This window comes from Paroedura picta, chromosome 12, assembly GCF_049243985.1.
Source record: "Paroedura picta isolate Pp20150507F chromosome 12, Ppicta_v3.0, whole genome shotgun sequence".
Taxonomy (NCBI): Eukaryota; Metazoa; Chordata; class Lepidosauria; order Squamata; family Gekkonidae; genus Paroedura; species Paroedura picta.
Window position 1 is genome coordinate 25,047,516 of NC_135380.1, and position 17,495 is coordinate 25,065,010.

Below are 17,495 nucleotides of genomic sequence, written 5' to 3' on the forward strand. Positions count from 1 at the left end.
TGGCTGTTTTATTACTGACATCTTAACAGCAGTGGATTATTTTCTTGATCCAATTAAGCTGATCTGAAATACAAGTTGTAGGATACAAATTTCCTGAGATATATAAATGGGTGGAAGCAAGTAAAGAGATGTAGTATAGAAATCCAGTTTGGATGCAGGCTAAAGCCAGTTCTGAGATGGCAGTACTCCTAAGCAGTGCTTAGAAGGGCATAACTGTTTAAGATTGCATTATAAATCTCTACAAGGTAAGCTAAAAATGATTGACTAGACACTGCATCATACAAAAGGAACTAATAACATTTCATATTTAATTTGTCTTGCCATAGGACAGTGTGCTAGTAAGAGAACTCATAATTAAGCCAGTATTGCTTTATTTTGGAAAAAGCAAAACACACCAGCTATTTATGTACTTTGAAGACTCCAATCAACAGTTTTTAAATTGGAGAATGCAATACCTTTTATTCAGGAAACGGTAATGTCTTGTGAAATATTTAACTACAAGCTATCATGTTTTTGTTCCCAGTGGGAATTCTAACTGCTGCCATGTTAAATAGTTCAAACAGCACATAGATTCTATCTCATGGTTACTTTCTCAAATGATCTTAAAGGCCATCAAATCTGTTCACTAAAGGGACTGATCTTAAACATCCTGTCACATGCTCACTCAAAATACAAACCCAGCCACTTGGGCAAAGCGGTTTGACATTTGCCTTCACTGAAAAAGCCAGTTTTCCTAAGGAGTTCCAGCTCCTGTAAAGTGCACATATTCTTTCATTGGCACATAGTTGTGTAAACCACAGTACTTTTTAATTACCTTGCTATACTCAACAGTAGGGTAGTTAAGCACAGTAAAACCATTTGTGGTATATTTACGCTTTTCAAGTGACACACAAATCCACATTAAGCTTTTTCAGATGAAATACAAATTCTTATCCACATTAATAAATGTGACTACACAATCAAGGTGGATCTGTCCTCACATTATATTTTTCACAGCACTGATAACTTCAAAATACAGCTGCAGGTCACCACAAAAGTTGTTGAATTCCAAGAAAAGGAATGCATTTTAGAATATTGTATTTGTTTGAACAAAAATTCTTCATTTTTCTTGTGTTCGCTAAAAAAACAAAAGCCCGAACAGAAGATGGATAAGAATACTCTTCACTTGGAATCAATGATAAAAGCAGTACACCAAACGTCTGGAAAAGGATGGTGATGAAAGTTGCCTCTTTCACAACAGGCTAACTTAGGCAAAGCCAGGTGGAAAATAAAGTCCCAAGCTTTCACTGACTCAGGCGGAGTTTGCTGCTTCTTTATCATCGTCAACAACCTGAAAGGCAACAGGCTATAATTTATTATTTACTTAAAACATTTAAAGGCTGCCTCTTCTCCCAAATAGGTGATCAAGGTAATGAACATCAACTTTTCAAACAGCATTTAAAATGTGTATGTAAATATTGAACACCACAATAAAAACATGAAGACATACAAAATATGAAGGCACTGGACCGAGTTAACTTCAGAAATACAAAATGATATGTTAGACCCTCTAAAACTAGCTTGAGGTTTTATTAGGTGAGCTACCAGCATTCAGGATAATATAGCAGAACTGTATTTATTACAAAATGTATTAACAAAAATTATATAGCATAATTGTACTTAGAGTAACAAAACTCTCAAGGATACTGTTATACACAATGGCTTCCTTCCTTCCATATTTAGTTTGTCACATGATCTTCAACCCATAATTTACTGGTGAAAACAAAACAGTACTTCCCCAAAAAAATCCCAATTAGAAAGTTAACATGTCATAATTTAATGCTGCATGTATGGGACAATACAATGACAAAAGAAACCCTCTTAATTAAGAAGAACTGGGATTTTTTTATACCCTGATTTTCTCTCCTGGAGGAGTCTTAAAGCTGCTTACAAGCACCTTTTCCTTCCTCCCCCCACAACAGGCACCCCATGAGGTAAGTGGCATTGAGAGAGTTCTAAGATAACTCCTCTGCGAGAACAACTCTAACAGGACTGTGACTAGCCCAAGGTCACCCAGTGGCTGCATGTCACAAAGTGGGGAATAAAACCCAATTATGCAGATTACTATCCACCACTATTTAACCATTACACCACACTGGCTCTCAAGGACATCCCAAGAGTGCGAGGCACATTCCTCTCACTCAGCCCTGGCCCCCATGCCCTGTCTGTGGCTATCCAGAGCAACTGGTTGGCCAGTATATGAAAAAGGATGCTGGGCAAGATGGAGTACTGGTCTGATTCAGCAAGGCTTTTATGGTCTTATGAGAACGCAATGACACTGAGCTCAAAAGGTAGCTTTATCCCTCCGACTGACTGCAGAAGTATCTAAAGCAACACATCATTTCCCTGCTTCTGCAACTCCTTTGCCTGGTCATCCCCCTCCTGCCACATAACTCAGTTGATTTCCATTCTCTAAACAAACAGATCCCCTATTTTCAATTTCAGCCGTGACTTTTACAAAAAATTATCTATTTTATAAACCTGTTTTCCTCTTAAGAGCCTCATACATTTTAAACCGTCATTAGATTTGGACACTTTTTTAAAGCTTGCAGAAATATTTTGGGGTGTTTTTGAGAAGGAACTTTAAATTTTAAGTATAGTGTTAAAAATTCAGTGCACTCTTTAAAATGTGCTTACCTGTTCCACACCTTCTACTTCTGGAATATAGAACTGCAGCATATTTTGAATTCCATTCTTCAGTGTTATGATGGAACTGGGACAGCTAGTGCATGCACCCTGCAATTTTAACTGCACAATTCCATCTTCAAAACCCTTAAATATGACGTCACCACCATCTTCCTGGACAGTTGGCCTGAGGGACATTTAACATATATTTGAAAGGTGCAGGATAAAACTATTAGTGAATAAACCATTTAAATACTCAAGGCCGCTAAATCTAGAGCAGTGGTTCTCAACCTAGAGGTCGGGACCCCTTTGGGGGTCGAATGACCCTTTCACAGGGGTCACGGCAGAGCAAGAAGCTTGACCGGGGTAGATCAAAATAGAGCATTCGTCTGTCTGGAGTAGCGGAAAAGAGCGAGATTGGCATGGTGGGACAAGAGGCAGAACTGAACTGAGAAACCCCGGAAAAAAACAATTAATATACAATCATGAACAATGGATCTTTATGCCTTAGTCAGTTTCAGTTTAATTTCTGTGAAAGAACACTTGCATAATTTTATTGTGGGGGTCGCCACAACATGAGGAACTGTAATACAGCATTAGGAAGGTTGAGAACCACTGGTTTAAAGGGAAAGTTTCTATCCAAAAACCTACATTTCATACTGAATTCTAGAAGTACTGTGCAAATTCAGTACCTTTGCATATATTTGTTGTCCGAGTTTGGGTAGGGGGAAAAGAAGCTAATTAGAGCACTAAAATCTTTCCTCCTGACGGCTCTTCTTAGGCTCCCCTTGACTTCTAAACTTTTATCACAATTAATTGGAGGCTACAGTATAATGGTAATGACTGGAGAAGGCACTGGCAAACAACACCATATTGAATCTGCCATGAAAACGCTAGAGGGCATCACCCCAAGGGTCAGACATGACCCAGTGCTTGCACAGGGGATACCTTTACCTTACAGTAGAATGCAACAAGGTAAATATATTAATGTTTGTGCTTCTGAATGCTTCATCTTTATTTCTACAAGCAAGAAATAATTGCTTTTTACTTTATTACTGGGTTTTAGAGACTTTTTTGTTCCAGTTTAATGGTAACTACTCTTCCACCCTTCCAATAACATTTGCGAATCCTTCCAAAATTCATATTGTCATGTGCTGGCCTCCCTTATAAGCTCATCTTGGGTCTAATCCTCTAAACCCATGGGTTTGACTCTCAGAGGTAATCCATCCCAGTTTCCTCCCATATGTAAATAAAAAATATTAGTATAATGTCCCAACAACAACTCTCTAACATACTGAAAAGCCTCAAATTCCTTAAACAGAACCTCTACACAGTAACTTGCAACTCTAATAAATTAGACTCTGCTCATAGTTATCACTACTACAACTACCATCTCCTAGCAAAAGGGTACTTCAGAGCTCCAGCCGCAGATACCTCGCAAGAAATTCAGCACCTTCATTTCCCACTTGCCCAAGGTGTTTGCTTAGATTTCCAGATGTTTTCAAAAAGAAACAACAAACACTCTGTTTGTGGAGCTGGCATATGAAGGAAGGCTGGAAGCATTTCAGTGTCAATATTGACAGAAGCAACAAAATATAAATGTAGAACTGTACAGAAGTTCTTCAAATGTCTTTCTGGCTAATGCTGGAGGACAAACAATTTTAACAGAAATATACTGGGCATAGAATTATACAGCTTTAAAATCAAGGAAACATGTATCTATCAGCACTAACATTTTCAAACTTGTTATCCTTTCCCCATTTTATACATGTTTGGAAAAGCTCAGCACCAGCTCTGCCTTTTTAGGTCATACACCTTTTCCAAAAATTTATAAAAGGCTCAAGGGAAATAAATGGGGTGTCAATGCTATCCACTGACAAGCCTAATGGACTAGCAGAATCACCAGATCACAATGAAACAGTGCTGCTTTCATACAAAACTTTTTTAAAAATGCAGGCTTGTCTGTCAATGTGCCAAACTGACTATGCTTTGAATTATATATTCAGAACTCCCTCCACCCCAGCAACACATGTGATTTAAACTAGCAATGTTACAGCAAGCAAAACTTGCAGTTACCTAATTCGAGTATCCAGCAGTTCTTTTATCATTAATACAACTTCATCATCTTCTTCAGAGGATGCTTGAGTGGTTTTCATGAGACAAAAAGAAAAAACATTAACTGTCATTCTAAAGAGATGGCATATATTCTAAATAAATAAGAAACAATCATGTATCTTATTCCTAAACTGGATCCCAGAATGAAGAATCGATAAAATCAATGGGGGTAAAATCAATAAATACTTAGTACTGAAAGGTATAAACCAGGATTACAGCAGAACATCAAGGAGACAAATGTAATTAATAGGAAATTACACAACTTTAAGGTTGACAATGAACAAATTGAAAATATTCAAGATTTTCTATTCCTTGGCTGCATCATCAACCAAAAGGGAGACTGCAACTAAGAAATCATGAGATTGAGACTGGGAAGAAGGGCAGCCCTGAAGAAACTAGAAATTATCCTTAAATATAAGAATGTGGCACTGGTGAGAAAGATCAATTAATGCAATGGTATTCCCCATTAGTATGTTTAAGTATGAAAGCTCAATGAAGAAAGCTGATGGAAAGAAAGTTGATTCATTTGAAATGTGTTGGAGGATAGTTTTATGGATATTGTGAATCACCAAAAAGACAAACGTGGGTTCTATATCAAATCAAGCCTGACTATTCTCTAGAAGCTAAAATCACTAAACTTAGGTGTGACAGTCTGCATTTTTTAAAGTTTAGAAGTACTGTACAAACAGGTAAAAGGCTGTGGAGGGTTAATTCTTCATGGAGCCAGAGAGTGTTGAGTGACAGGCTGTTCCAAGAGATCTGATAGGTTAGCATCAGCTGAGCAGAGAAAAACTTCTGAAATGGATGCTGAGAATTCAATCTGAAAAACAACTCAAAGACTAAATCCCAGACTGCTGACAAGACCACCCCACAACTTTGATTAACTCACTTATAAAGAAGACAAGAACCTTGCTGGATCAAGCCAAACATGCACCTGGTCCAGTTGTCTCCACTTGTGGCCAGTTAGATATTTCTTGGAAGGCCACCACAGGGCATGAAAAGGATGGTTTTCTCACTGATATCCTAGCATCTGACACTCAAAGATATACCATTTCTGATCATGGAGATTCCATGTAGCCATCATGAGCAATAGCTATTGAAAATCTTCTCTATGAATTTGTCTAATCTTGGGACGTTTACCTGTGTCTGTACGAGGTGCCTCTTCAGTAATAATAGGTAATCCAGAAGCATAGAAATCCATTATGGTTGCATAAATATCTGGTTTTATTAAGTTCCAATCAGTATCTTCACTTTCCTAAAGGTTTTTTAAAAGAATAAAAATATATGAATATTACCTATTATTTATTGACCATATGGCATATGTGCAATTTAGCCAGGAGATCCTATGATTATCTGGCTATGAGGCAAGAGATGTTTGGAGGTGGTCTGTCATTGCCTGCCCCACATCATGAGCCTGGTATCCCTTGGAGGTTGCCCTTCCAAGTGCCAGTCAGGGCCAACTCTGCTTAGCTTCTGAGATATGATGAGATTGGCCTTGCCTGGACTATTCAGGTCAGAATATATGAATAGCCTTACTCGATCAGACAAAAGTTCAACTAAATCAATGGTCTGTTTTCAACAGTGGTCAGTGAGATGCTCCTGGGAAAGTAACAAGTAAAATATGAAGGCACCAGTCCTCCTGTTGTATGTTCCCAATATTTAGTAACTAGAGGTAGACTGCCTTTGTACACAAAACCTCCATATTTAACCATTTATGGCTAGTAGCTCCTGGCAGATGGGCCCCTCTATCAATTTATCCAATAACTTTGCAAGTTGCCATGACTATATCTGATAGTAGCAAATGCCATAATTATGCACTGTTGTAAACAAGCACACACTTTTCTCTACTTGAACCTACTGTAGTCAATTCCATTGGGCGACCATGTACAGCATTTTGATAGGAATGCTGACAGCTGTGATGTTTAAAGATTTTTTTTTATATTGTCAACTTGATTATCTTTTAAAGCTAATTTACAATTATTTACAATTATTTCTTATTTCACCATGTTGTTGACTACTTGAGGGAAAAAAGGCATACTATCAGAAACTACATTCCTATGTAAATTCATTTCAGAGTAAATTCTACTTAATTTAGCAGGTTTTATTTCTAAGCAAACACGCATGCATGTGACTGGGCTTTAACAGTTATTCCAGTCTAAACCCATTGAAATAAATGAGCCCATACTGGAATAATTGCTTAGAACTGAACTGGAGATTTAAGCCAATTTCATTGAGACAAGCTTACACTCTCTCTCATAATAGCGCTATCATCCACATGAATCCCTTGTGATGGGACTAAACACAGTGAAAATAAATGCTCAAAAATTGCTGTTTAAAATTCTAAACACAAATAATATTTCATAGAAAAGGAGAGAAGTGAGCACTTTTAATCAGTAATCATGTCTAAACATTTCTGGCAAATTCAAATGAGAAGGCAGCATGTAGCTTCTGCTTAAATTTACATAGATCTTCTGTACTGTTTATTTTTAGAATGCTTTAAAGAAAGATTTTCAGCAAGCACTAAATTATTCCAGAAAGGAGCATAATTCCCTTATCACTCCCTGCAGACTTGCACAAACTTCCAGTCATGTTTAAAGCATTAAAATCTTATTTCAGACTTACCTTTGTTACAGTGATGAAGTCTGTTCCAAAGAACACACTTTTAACTCCTTCAATCCTGAAAAGCTGCCTACAGGGGGAAAATGAGAAGACTGGAAATAAATTCCATCTTTGAATCCTTGTCCATCATGAACTTCTTGGTGTCTTGGGATTAATCATGCAGGCATCCTTGTTTGTCCATAACAGCATAACCTGTCTTCTTGCATGCTATGAACAAGTTCTATGAGATAATCTCTGCATACTTCCATTTGTGTAAAATCAATGGTTTTAAATTAGTCCCTGAGCAAATAAAAGTGACAGCGTAAGAGGCAGCATGCTCTATGGTCCCCAACCTTTTTATCACCGGGGACCTGTCAACGCGTGACAATTTTACTGGGGCCCGGGGGGGGGGTAGTCTTTTGCTGAGGGACGTCGCCGCCACTGCCTGACCCCCTGCTCCCCTTGCTTTCCCACCAGTGCCCCGACTTCCTACCACCCACTGGGGAGTGCTGCCAGCAGCAGCTGTGCAGTGCCACGCTGATGGGGAGTCCCAGCCATGGCGGCCACTGGAGAGAACCAAAGGTGAGCCAGCGGCAGAGTGGCAGGGCAGCCCCCGAGGCATCAGCCGGGAAGGAGGACGAGGAGGAGCCGCAGCCCAGTACCGACTGATCCACGGACCGGGCCCGGGCCCCGGACCAGGGGTTGGGGACCACTGCTTTATGGCACAATGTTGCATGCACATAAATTTTTCACATGATACAAGCTGCAAAATGAAGCTTACTAGCTTTAAGAAAACGTGTGCACAGAAACTAGTTAAAGTTATCTAGGGTTGCAAATGGCCACTTGATTGGCCAAGTAATAGTCCCCTTCAGACAACTCCACCAGAAAGATTTCATAAGCTACAAAACAGGTTTTTATCTCAGGACTAATTCCACAAATAACCAGCAGAAAATGTTGACGTCTTATTTGCAAGGCTGCGCTAATCCAACATAAGACAATGTCAACATTATTACAGATGTATGTTGTAGCAGCCCTTTACTCTCACACAAACCCTTTGTGATAGACAATTACCTTAAAAGGTCAGTGAAAGCTCTTCTCACTGCACATAACATCAGTGAAGGAATATCGAAGGCAAGGTCTTTGTGGTAAATGAATGACGTACACAAGACTCTGCAACTAAGTATAATGAATCAATGACAGCTCCCTGTTTTTCGTGATGCATCCTTGAAGGCGGGGGAACACTTTTCTACATAGAAGAAACGGGTAACAGTCCTTCCTCTAACAATCATGGCCCCAGTGAAACTACCTTTCAGATCACAAGATTCCAGACCAGTGCTTGTCAGATAAGCATGGCTTTGCATGCAACATTATTAGGAGTAAACAATACAATGTTTCATGGAAAAAATGCCTGAAAGGGGAAAAAACTACCTTGAACAAACATGACATTTCCCTCTACTGTGTCAGAACATTGGTCTGTTAGTTTGGTTTACCCTAACTAGCAGCGGGCCTCCAGGATCTCAGGCCAATGGTTTTCTCATCACCTGTTTTCTGATCTTTTAAGTGGAAATGCCACGGACTGAATCTGGGAGCTTCTGCATTCCAAACAGATGCTTGACCACTGAGCCCCACTGAACCTTCACCCCTCCACCCCCTTCCACAGGCACTCTACAATAGTAATCCCCAACCTGTGGGTCGCGGACCACATGTGGTCCTTCGACTAATTGGAGGTGGGCCCTGAAGGACGCCTTCTCCCCCCCCCCCGGCCCTTTACTTCATCCCCCCCCGACCCTTTACAACACACTTCGGGTGTCATAGTCCCATCTGGGAGTGATGGGAGACAATCTCGTTGCAGAGAAACAAGCTCAGGGTTCCCATTGATTTGTCATTGTCATGAGTTAAAATTGCCATGAAAATAAAATTTTCCTTATGTTCATTGTTGTGGCGTGTCTGTATCTTATTTTGAAGGGATGTTTAAACATTACCATAGCGATCAGAGAGCGTTAGGGCAGTGGTTCAGAGTAGAGGAGTAAACTACCCCCCCACACACACACGGGCCTCAGTAAAAGGCATTGAGTGGTCCCCGGCATTAAGTGGTCCCTCGTGATAAAAAGTTGGGGACCACTGCTATACAAGACACGGCATTGGTGCAACATATAGCTTACCTCTATGTACATATAAATAAATTATTGCAGTCAAATTACAAAACACACACCTTGCTAAGGGTGAGCAATAAGTGGAAGCCGGAGAGGTGAATTCTATAGTTCTAGCCTCCAGGACTGGCTTGCCTGGGATAAATTTCAAGCTGTTTGGGTTTGGAGTATCCTGTGTCTGAATAAACATAGACCTTACTGAAATAAGAAAGAATTATTTATTTACACCTAGATATACACAGACACAAGCCATTTAACACAACCCATTTTCAAACAAAACATAAAGCACAGTGTAAAAAAGCCCTGCTAGATGGAAATAAAGGTCCATCTAATATTTACTTATTCACTTCTGTCATTTATCATCCACCTTTCTCACAGAGACTTAAGGTGCAGTAGAGAATTATAAAACAATGTCACGAAGACCAGTATAATACTTTTTTTGAGAAAATAATATATGAAGGAGGGGTTGCCTACCATTTTTCATAGACAACTACAACCTTATGCCCTTTAAAAAAAATGCTCTCCTGGACTAATCTGTCCCACTACCCCCCACTATAACACACATGTGATGCTTCTGGAAAGTAATGACTTTTGCCTGCTGAAAAGTAATGACTTTTGTGACTAAATATCTGGTACTCAGAAGCACTATGCTTCCAAACAAGGGATCTGCATTTCCCTACTGAAGCTGATAACCAGTGACAGATATATTACTTCCCTTTCTCATTGCTCAAGAGTCCTATGCAAATAAAGAATTAGCTAAGCACAGTAGCTAATATTTACATTTAAAATCCCTTGTGAATTTACATGCATACATATTGCTATTCATTACTTGCAAACGCAGCTACTCTCGAAGGATTAAGTTAATATGACAAGGAGAAATCACTTCTGTTAGCATCAAAGAAACAAAATAAGCCCTAAGCATTAATTTTATAAAGTTTCATTCTATCCTTATCTAACAAATCAAGAAAGTAAGAAATCACCAGACTGCTATTGCAGACATATGTCATGACAATAGCCATTTTGTGTTAGTACATACTTTTAGCACACTCAGATCTTTAGGAGACAAAAATTCAAACACCAACATGGAAGTATTTCTAGGACAGAAGTTCTCAAAGTTAGTCCATGTGATTCTTACAAGTTAAGAAAGGCCTATTTAACCTCCAACTGCATCACTACATGTATACTCCTGTGCTGTTCACGCTGGACTTATATTGGTACAAAACTTAAGCACTGAATATCTAGTAAATGTTATACACACAGGGGTATGCTAATGACACTGGATCCAAATTAACCATCTTTTATAATGGAAAATTGCAATTCGATAGACTAGATCAAGCTTTCTCCACCAGGTTTTCATGTTGACCCACCCCTCTCTCCCAAAATGGCCAATGGTGGGCCTGGAGGAAGTGTGAAGGGGAGTGGACGTGTACACAGTTGTATTTCCCAACCATATTCTGTACAATTGCATCACTTCTGGGGCTCCCCAAACCTAAAAAATGTTTCAAGGGGGAAAAAAATCAGAAAGCCTGAGCTCAATAAAGCCATGATTGGAAGAGTCAGAGATACATATGCTCCAATCTCTGTTATTGACTAAGGTGACCAGATTTGAAGGGAGGTAAGGAGGGATGCGGTGGCTCCCCTCCCTCCGTCCAACTGGGCTCACCATTGCCTCCCGAGAGTGTCTCCCGCGAGCCCGTTGGTTACCTGTCAGCTTGGTGTAGTGCTGAAGAGTGCAGACTTCTAATCTAACTTCATCATGTTTCACCACAGAACTACCCATGCTAACTTGAAGGACAAAGGAACAAAGTTTAAGTCCATTGGCACCTTTAAGCTCAATAAAGTTTAAATTGGGGCATAAGCTTTCATGTCCATGCACACTTCTTTAGGTAGACTGAAACAAGAGTTCCTCAGCCATTACATACAGGTAGAGACAGGGAAGGGATCATTGGAGTCAAGATACATATGTAATTGAGTAATAAGTACAACTAAGTTTGGATTAAAGCAATTGGTAAAATAAAAGATTAATTTATCTTTATTCTAATTCATTATCAGATACTCTTTTATTATCTGTGTATATATATGCTGGCTTGCTGCTATTCACAGGTCTTACCAACTGCTTTAATCTAATGTGAGCTATACTTATCACTCAGTTACCTATGCATCTTGACCCTCATTGTCCCTTCTTTTTCTTATATTTAATATATAAGTGTTGTTTCAATGTATCTGAAGACGTGTGCATGCACACAAAGACTTATACCCAGAATTCAAGTTTGCTGGTCTTAAAGGTGCTACCGGACTCAAACTTTGTTCTGTTGCTTCAGACCAAATTTAGCTATGCACCTGAATCTACTTTTAGAACAAAAATTACTTACCTGTTCTCCATAGTGCTGTAGAAGAAAGGAATGGCTTGTGTTGTACAGCAAGGTGTAGAGGTGCTTTAGATGCTGCATTAACTTCTTTCCTTCCCCAACCAGAGAATCTCGAAGAGAAGACCATTGTTATCAAGAATAGCATTTTGATAATAAGCAAAAACAATGTTATTTAGGTAAACATGGGGACTCAGAAAAAGTCCTGCTGCTGCCAATCTTTGCTTGCTTTTGTCTCTGCTGTTATGAGACTGGTCTTGGGATTTGTTTTGCTGTGGTTTAATCATTTTATTCTCATTTTTACACATTTTAATTATCCTGAGAGAGCCAGCTTAGTGTAGTAGTTAGGAGCATGGACTTCCGATCTGGCGAGCTGGGTTTGATTCCCTGCTCCCCCACATGCAGCCAGTTGGGTGACCTTGGGCTCCCCACAGCACTGATAAAGCAGTTCTTACCAAGCAGTAATATCAGGGCTCTCTCAGCCTCCCCTCCCTCACAGGGTGTCTGTTGTGGGAAGAGGAAAAGGAAGGTGAATGTAAGCCGCTTCGAGACTCCTTCGGGTAGAAAAAAGCAGCATATAAGAACCAATTCTTCTTCTACTTCTTCTGATTATTTTACGTAGTTTATAAGTGCTGTGGACTTACATAAAGCAAAAGGCAGGGTATAAATGTTTAAATAAACATTCATAAAAATATTCTCATCTCCGGGCTAACTACGGAATAATATTTTCTTAAGTTTTTTACTCTCACACGAAGCGTGGTTTACCATTGAGCTAAAAATAAGTTGCTCGGGAGCCCTTAAGGGCAGAGGATTTGAAGTCAAAAGTTTTGATAATCTGTTCACAAGAGCTGTTCATTTGTGCTTCACTGAAGAATATGCAAATTTTTAATCTCGGCCAAATGGCGCCCAATATTGCAACTAGCTCTATACAGAGCTACCCTTAAAGCTGCTCCAGAAGCTTCAACTGGTCCAGAACGTAGCTGCAGAGGTTCTCACTGGGACCCAATGAAGAGTCCATATACAACCTGCGCTCTCCAAGCTGCTATGGCTCCAGATTGGGGGCCGGATCAGATTCAAGGTTTTGGTTCTTACCTTAGATGTTTTGGGACCACTGTATCTGCGGGACCACCTCATCCACTATGTCCCCCATAGGCCATTAAGGAGCAGTGAGCAAAATTTGCTCAGGAACCATGGCCCCAAGGACATCAAATTGGCCTCAAACGGGCATTTTCAGCTCCTGCTCTGACCTGGTGGAACACTGCCAAATGAAATCAAAACTTCAGTGGTTCTGCAGGGCTTACAAAACAGAGCTGTCCCATGTTCATGGTTAGGGTCTGAAGTAACATGGAAACCACTGGCCTCTCTGCTTGACTTCATCAAGCTAAAACTTTTAATGGGGGTTATTTTGTATGACCCCCACGCCTATGCCCCATATGAGACACAAAGATTTGGGGGCAATTTTAATAATTAATCTTGTGTCTTAATGTTTTGACATTTTAATGTTTAATTTACTATTAATAAACCTAACTTTTATTCTGAATTTTTGAAATTTTATATTATTGCAATCTGCCCTGACTTTCCAAGGATAGGGCAGAATATAAATTCCAATATAATTATTTTAATGGGGTTATTTTAACATAAATGCTGTCATACAAAAGCACAGTTGTAAACAGCTGAGGTCAGGGCTATGCAAAAATAAAAAGATAAAAATGCCTCTGGGCGGCAGTTACTACCTTGCTATTCAGCATAGCCCATGGGCAATTCAGTCTTTCCCTTCCCTAGAAGAGCTTAACAGAAAACTGGTATCATTAGAGCTTTTGAAATAGCATTTATATACATGCAATAAAATATTTCAGTGACTGCCTAAGATACCAGTCATGCAATTTTCAGCCAAATTGCACCCTGAGTCCACTGACTTCAATGGACATAGAACAGCATAAATTTTCTTAAGATTGCACTGCAAATTAAAGTTGTTCTATAGACAGTTTCTATGGTGCCATTGGAAGGTACCCAGGAAACAAATGAGATAGTATACTGTTTTGCTGGCTTTACTACTGTGCCTTTAAAGGTAAAGGTAAAGGTATCCCCTGTGCAAGCACCGAGTCATGTCTGACCCTTGGGGTGACGCCCTCTAGCGTTTTCATGGCAGACTCAATACGGGGTGGTTTGCCAGTGCCTTCCCCAGTCATGACCGTTTACCCCCCAGCAAGCTGGGTACTCATTTTACCGACCTCGGAAGGATGGAAGGCTGAGTCAACCTTGAGCCGGCTGCTGGGATTGAACTCCCAGCCTTATGGGCAAAGCTTTCAGACGGCTGCCTTACCACTCTGCGCCACAAGAGGCTCTAACTGTGCCTTTAGCAATGGTAATTAAATAAGTAGCAGTAATTAAACAGATAGTTAAGAATATGAAAGGTTAAGTTGGGAATTCCCCAGTTTAAAACTGTCTCCAGCTACAAAATGCATTAAATGGCTTTGAATAAGTTGTTGCTCTCATCTTTCCTCACTGCAGGGTACAATACAGAGATAAACATACTGAGCAATATCCTAGCTTCGATGGGAGAAAGTTCCTTCAGCCTAAGCAGCCTTCCTTCAACTTAAGCATCTCTTCTCTTTATAGAGAAGACTTAAAAAACTTCAACCTTTATTCACTGAATAGAGTACCTGTGTGCATGAGATCCATGGGCTTAGCATTCATTTCATCCACCACTTTCCTCAAAAGGCGTTCACTAACGCTATCACTATTAATTTTACTGAGAGTGAAATCCACACCTTGCACTTCCCTAAGAATGTGCCTGTTCCTCCCCCACCCACCTCCATTTCACAGATGCAGTTCATGCCTTATTCATCCTGCTTTTCGTTTGTTAACTGTCTTCTGGATCCATGTAATATTTTGTAGCCGGAGGGACAACAGGGCCTGTTTCATATCTGGTGGTATGTATTTCCATGTTTTAAAGTTTTAGAAATAAAAATGTTCTAAGTAGATCTTGTTCTAGCAATACATCCAACAACTGTCAGGTATTGGCGCCATGGACTGTGCATAAGGCAGGTTTTGCAGAAGATCTGTGTCCCTCCTGGCGTTGTAAGGCTTACTTTGTTTTCAACATTTCTCAGGGGCCAGGTGCTGCGCATGCCACATCTGGTGAGAAAGTCTGAGAGAAGCAGCCAAGCCAAAGAGGTGTCTTCTGGCACCTTAAAGACAAGCGGATCAGCTGAAGAACACGGGCTCCTTTTCAACAACTCTGGTCGCCTTGCCAGTACAACAAGACTCCTCCTGTCCTGGATATGGCAGTGATCCCTTCTGGGCACCCACCACCTTGGGATTCGGCTTCCTAGATACAGATACGAAGAGAGCCGTCAACCCTTCGTCAGAGAAGGCCTAACAAGTCCCCTGCTCATAACCTTTGAAAATAGTTTCGCCCACAGTCCCCCTTGCAACCTCCTCACCCAACGCTCAGAAAGGAGAAGAGCTGGTCCTTTTATGCCGCTTTTCTCTATCAGGAGGAGTCTCAAAGCGGCTTACAACCGCCTTCCCATCCTTTCCTTACAACAGACACCCTGTGAGGGAGGTGAGGCTGAGAGAGCCTTGATATTACTGCTTCATCAGTGCTGTGGCGAGCCCAGGGTCACCCAGCTGGCAGCCTGTGGGGGGGGGGGGCGGGGAATCGAACCCAGCTCGTCGAGTCAGAAGTCGGCGCTCCTAACCACAACACCAAGCTGGCTCTCGGGGGAACACAGTCCCCTGCCCTGCCGTGCGCTGCCTCAGCACTCCGAGGAGCAACCGCCCCCTCCGCTTTCTGACCCTCGACGTGTGCGTGTGGGGGGGGGGGGGTTCACGGTCACCTACCGACCACCCAGCCCCGCCGCGGCCGCTCCCAACCGCCGCGCAGCTGCCATCGCCATCTTGGCAGCTCGCCGTTCAGCCGAGGCAGGCCGCGAGAAGCAAGGACCCCGGCAAGGCTGCCTCTCGCGAACGCCTGTTTCTCGCTTCGCTATGTCTATGGGGCATTTAAAAGGTGCGGGGAGGGTGCCTCTGTCGGCCAAAGTGGGGAAGTGCAGCTCGAGCGATGGGAGGGAAGCGTTCTTATCTTCTTGCCTATCCTGCTGGCGAGCGTGCGCAGATAGGAGGGATGGGCGGGCGGACGTGGAGCTGCCGACTCGGCTGTTTGGTTCATCCAGGCCAGGGTCGCCTTCTCCAGCTGGCAGCAGTTCGCCAGTTGTACAACTTTCCTATCCACTCCGTTGTCCGAACTGGGGAGATCTCCGGGATGAACGGTGGGATTTCTAACTGCATTCAGCTCCAGCCGCACGTAAACTGTCTGTCCCACTTGGTGTGTGGAGCGGGCTTGAACCCTGTGGCCAGGTCCTATGCCTCATTGTTTTAAAAGGATTCAGGTGAGAAGCTATGTTGGTTTGAAGCAACAAAGTAGAATTCTGGATACACACTTTCTCTTTTTTACAAATCATTTTTATTGTTTTTAAAAATTAAAAACTACAATGCTGAGAGTGAAAGGAATAAAAATACAAATATATAAAGGAAAGACTCCTGATTTGTCTTATCTATGACAAATATCATTTACACACTCATCACTTACTTTACGATTCTATGCAGGCCACCCCCTTCTTTCCCCCTGTTCTCTAAATACTGTTTTTTTAAGTTCTCAAAATCACAAATCATCAGTTCATTTTTCTTTTCCCTGCAAAAAGTCGACAAGCGGTTTCCAATTTGTCATAAATGTAGATATTTTCTTTAATCAAATAAGTTTGCCCATCTCTGCAAATTCCATCATCCTGGGTATAAACTTTCTTGTGCACACAAAATTAAACTTCGTTGGTTGGTATTGCCACTGGATTCATACTTCACTTTTAAATGAGTGATTTTAATTCAGTTTTTAATTATTACACTGAGCTACCCTTAGCCCATTTCGTTGGGAGAAAAGCAAGGTAAAAATCCTCTAGGTCTAAGTGAATACCCAGATGGTAAATCAGAGTGTGTTCAGTGTGGCTTAGGATGGAACTCAGCTGGGGAGAAAAGTGAGCGGAGAACTCAGATCAGAAACATATTTATTTGTTTCCAAGAACAAATAAATGTTTATGCAGCTGGGGAGGGGGCTTTCAATGGAAAAGAGACAGGGAAACAAATGTGACTTGCCATTTGACTTGAATGTAGTCAGGACTGGAGCAGCCTCCACCCTTTAAAACTATTAACTGGAGCAGGGTGAGCATCCTAAAAACACCTAGAACAAAATGCCGCACTCCCCCCCCCCCGGAAAAAAACCCACCCCTCTTAATTAAGAGCTGCCATGCTGGTCAGACCAAAGATCCATCTACAGTATTTGCTGGCATATAAGACTACTTCCCCCCCCTGAAAAACATGCCCCCAAGTGGGGGGGTCGTCCTATACGCTGGATGCACTTCAGTTGGGATAGACATAGCTGCCCATAGTGGCCTCCCAGTGTCCATAGTGGCCTCCCAATGCCCGCCCACCTCATTCTGCATACTATCCAGTATTGCGCGGTATCCAGCGTGGCCACAGCGGTTAATCAGCGAGGCTGCAGCGAGCATCAGCAGCGAGACGGGAGTCAGCCTTTTCGGAGTGACTG

The 17,495-nt window shown here is 41.4% G+C and overlaps 1 protein-coding gene across 5 annotated transcripts; it reads right to left on the reverse strand.

Annotated features, from left to right (window-relative positions):
- Window positions 1-353: 353 nt before the first annotated feature.
- NFU1 (NFU1 iron-sulfur cluster scaffold) lies at window positions 354-16,095 on the reverse strand. Of its 5 annotated transcripts, none has more exons than XM_077304978.1 (9): window positions 15,740-15,849; window positions 14,986-15,224; window positions 11,900-12,006; window positions 9,590-9,725; window positions 7,402-7,468; window positions 5,920-6,034; window positions 4,741-4,804; window positions 2,677-2,851; window positions 354-1,330 (listed from the first exon to the last, which is right to left on the reverse strand). In XM_077304978.1, exons 2-9 carry the CDS (start codon window positions 14,997-14,999, stop codon window positions 1,292-1,294), a joined length of 717 nt encoding a protein of 238 aa, XP_077161093.1. In that variant the 5' UTR covers window positions 15,000-15,224; window positions 15,740-15,849; the 3' UTR covers window positions 354-1,291. The 5 variants fall into 5 exon arrangements, with proteins under 5 accessions (XP_077161093.1, XP_077161097.1, XP_077161095.1 ...); XM_077304980.1 differs by having other exon boundaries at window positions 907-1,330; window positions 9,590-9,705; window positions 15,740-15,841; XM_077304982.1 differs by lacking the exon at window positions 14,986-15,224 and having other exon boundaries at window positions 15,740-16,095.
- Window positions 16,096-17,495: the final 1,400 nt, after the last annotated feature.

Bases quoted from the DNA above. Each gene is read 5' to 3' on its own strand.
- NFU1 (XM_077304982.1), bottom strand. From the start codon at position 15,795: ATGGCGATGGCAGCTGCGCGGCGGTTGGGAGCGGCCGCGGCGGGGCTG. The intron at 12,007-15,739 runs GTAGGTGACCGT...CTTCTCTTCGAG, and splicing joins GCGGCGGGGCTGGGTGGTCG to ATTCTCTGGTTGGGGAAGGA. The intron at 6,035-7,401 runs GTAAGTCTGAAA...AAAAACCTTTAG, and splicing joins ACTTCATCACTGTAACAAAG to GAAAGTGAAGATACTGATTG.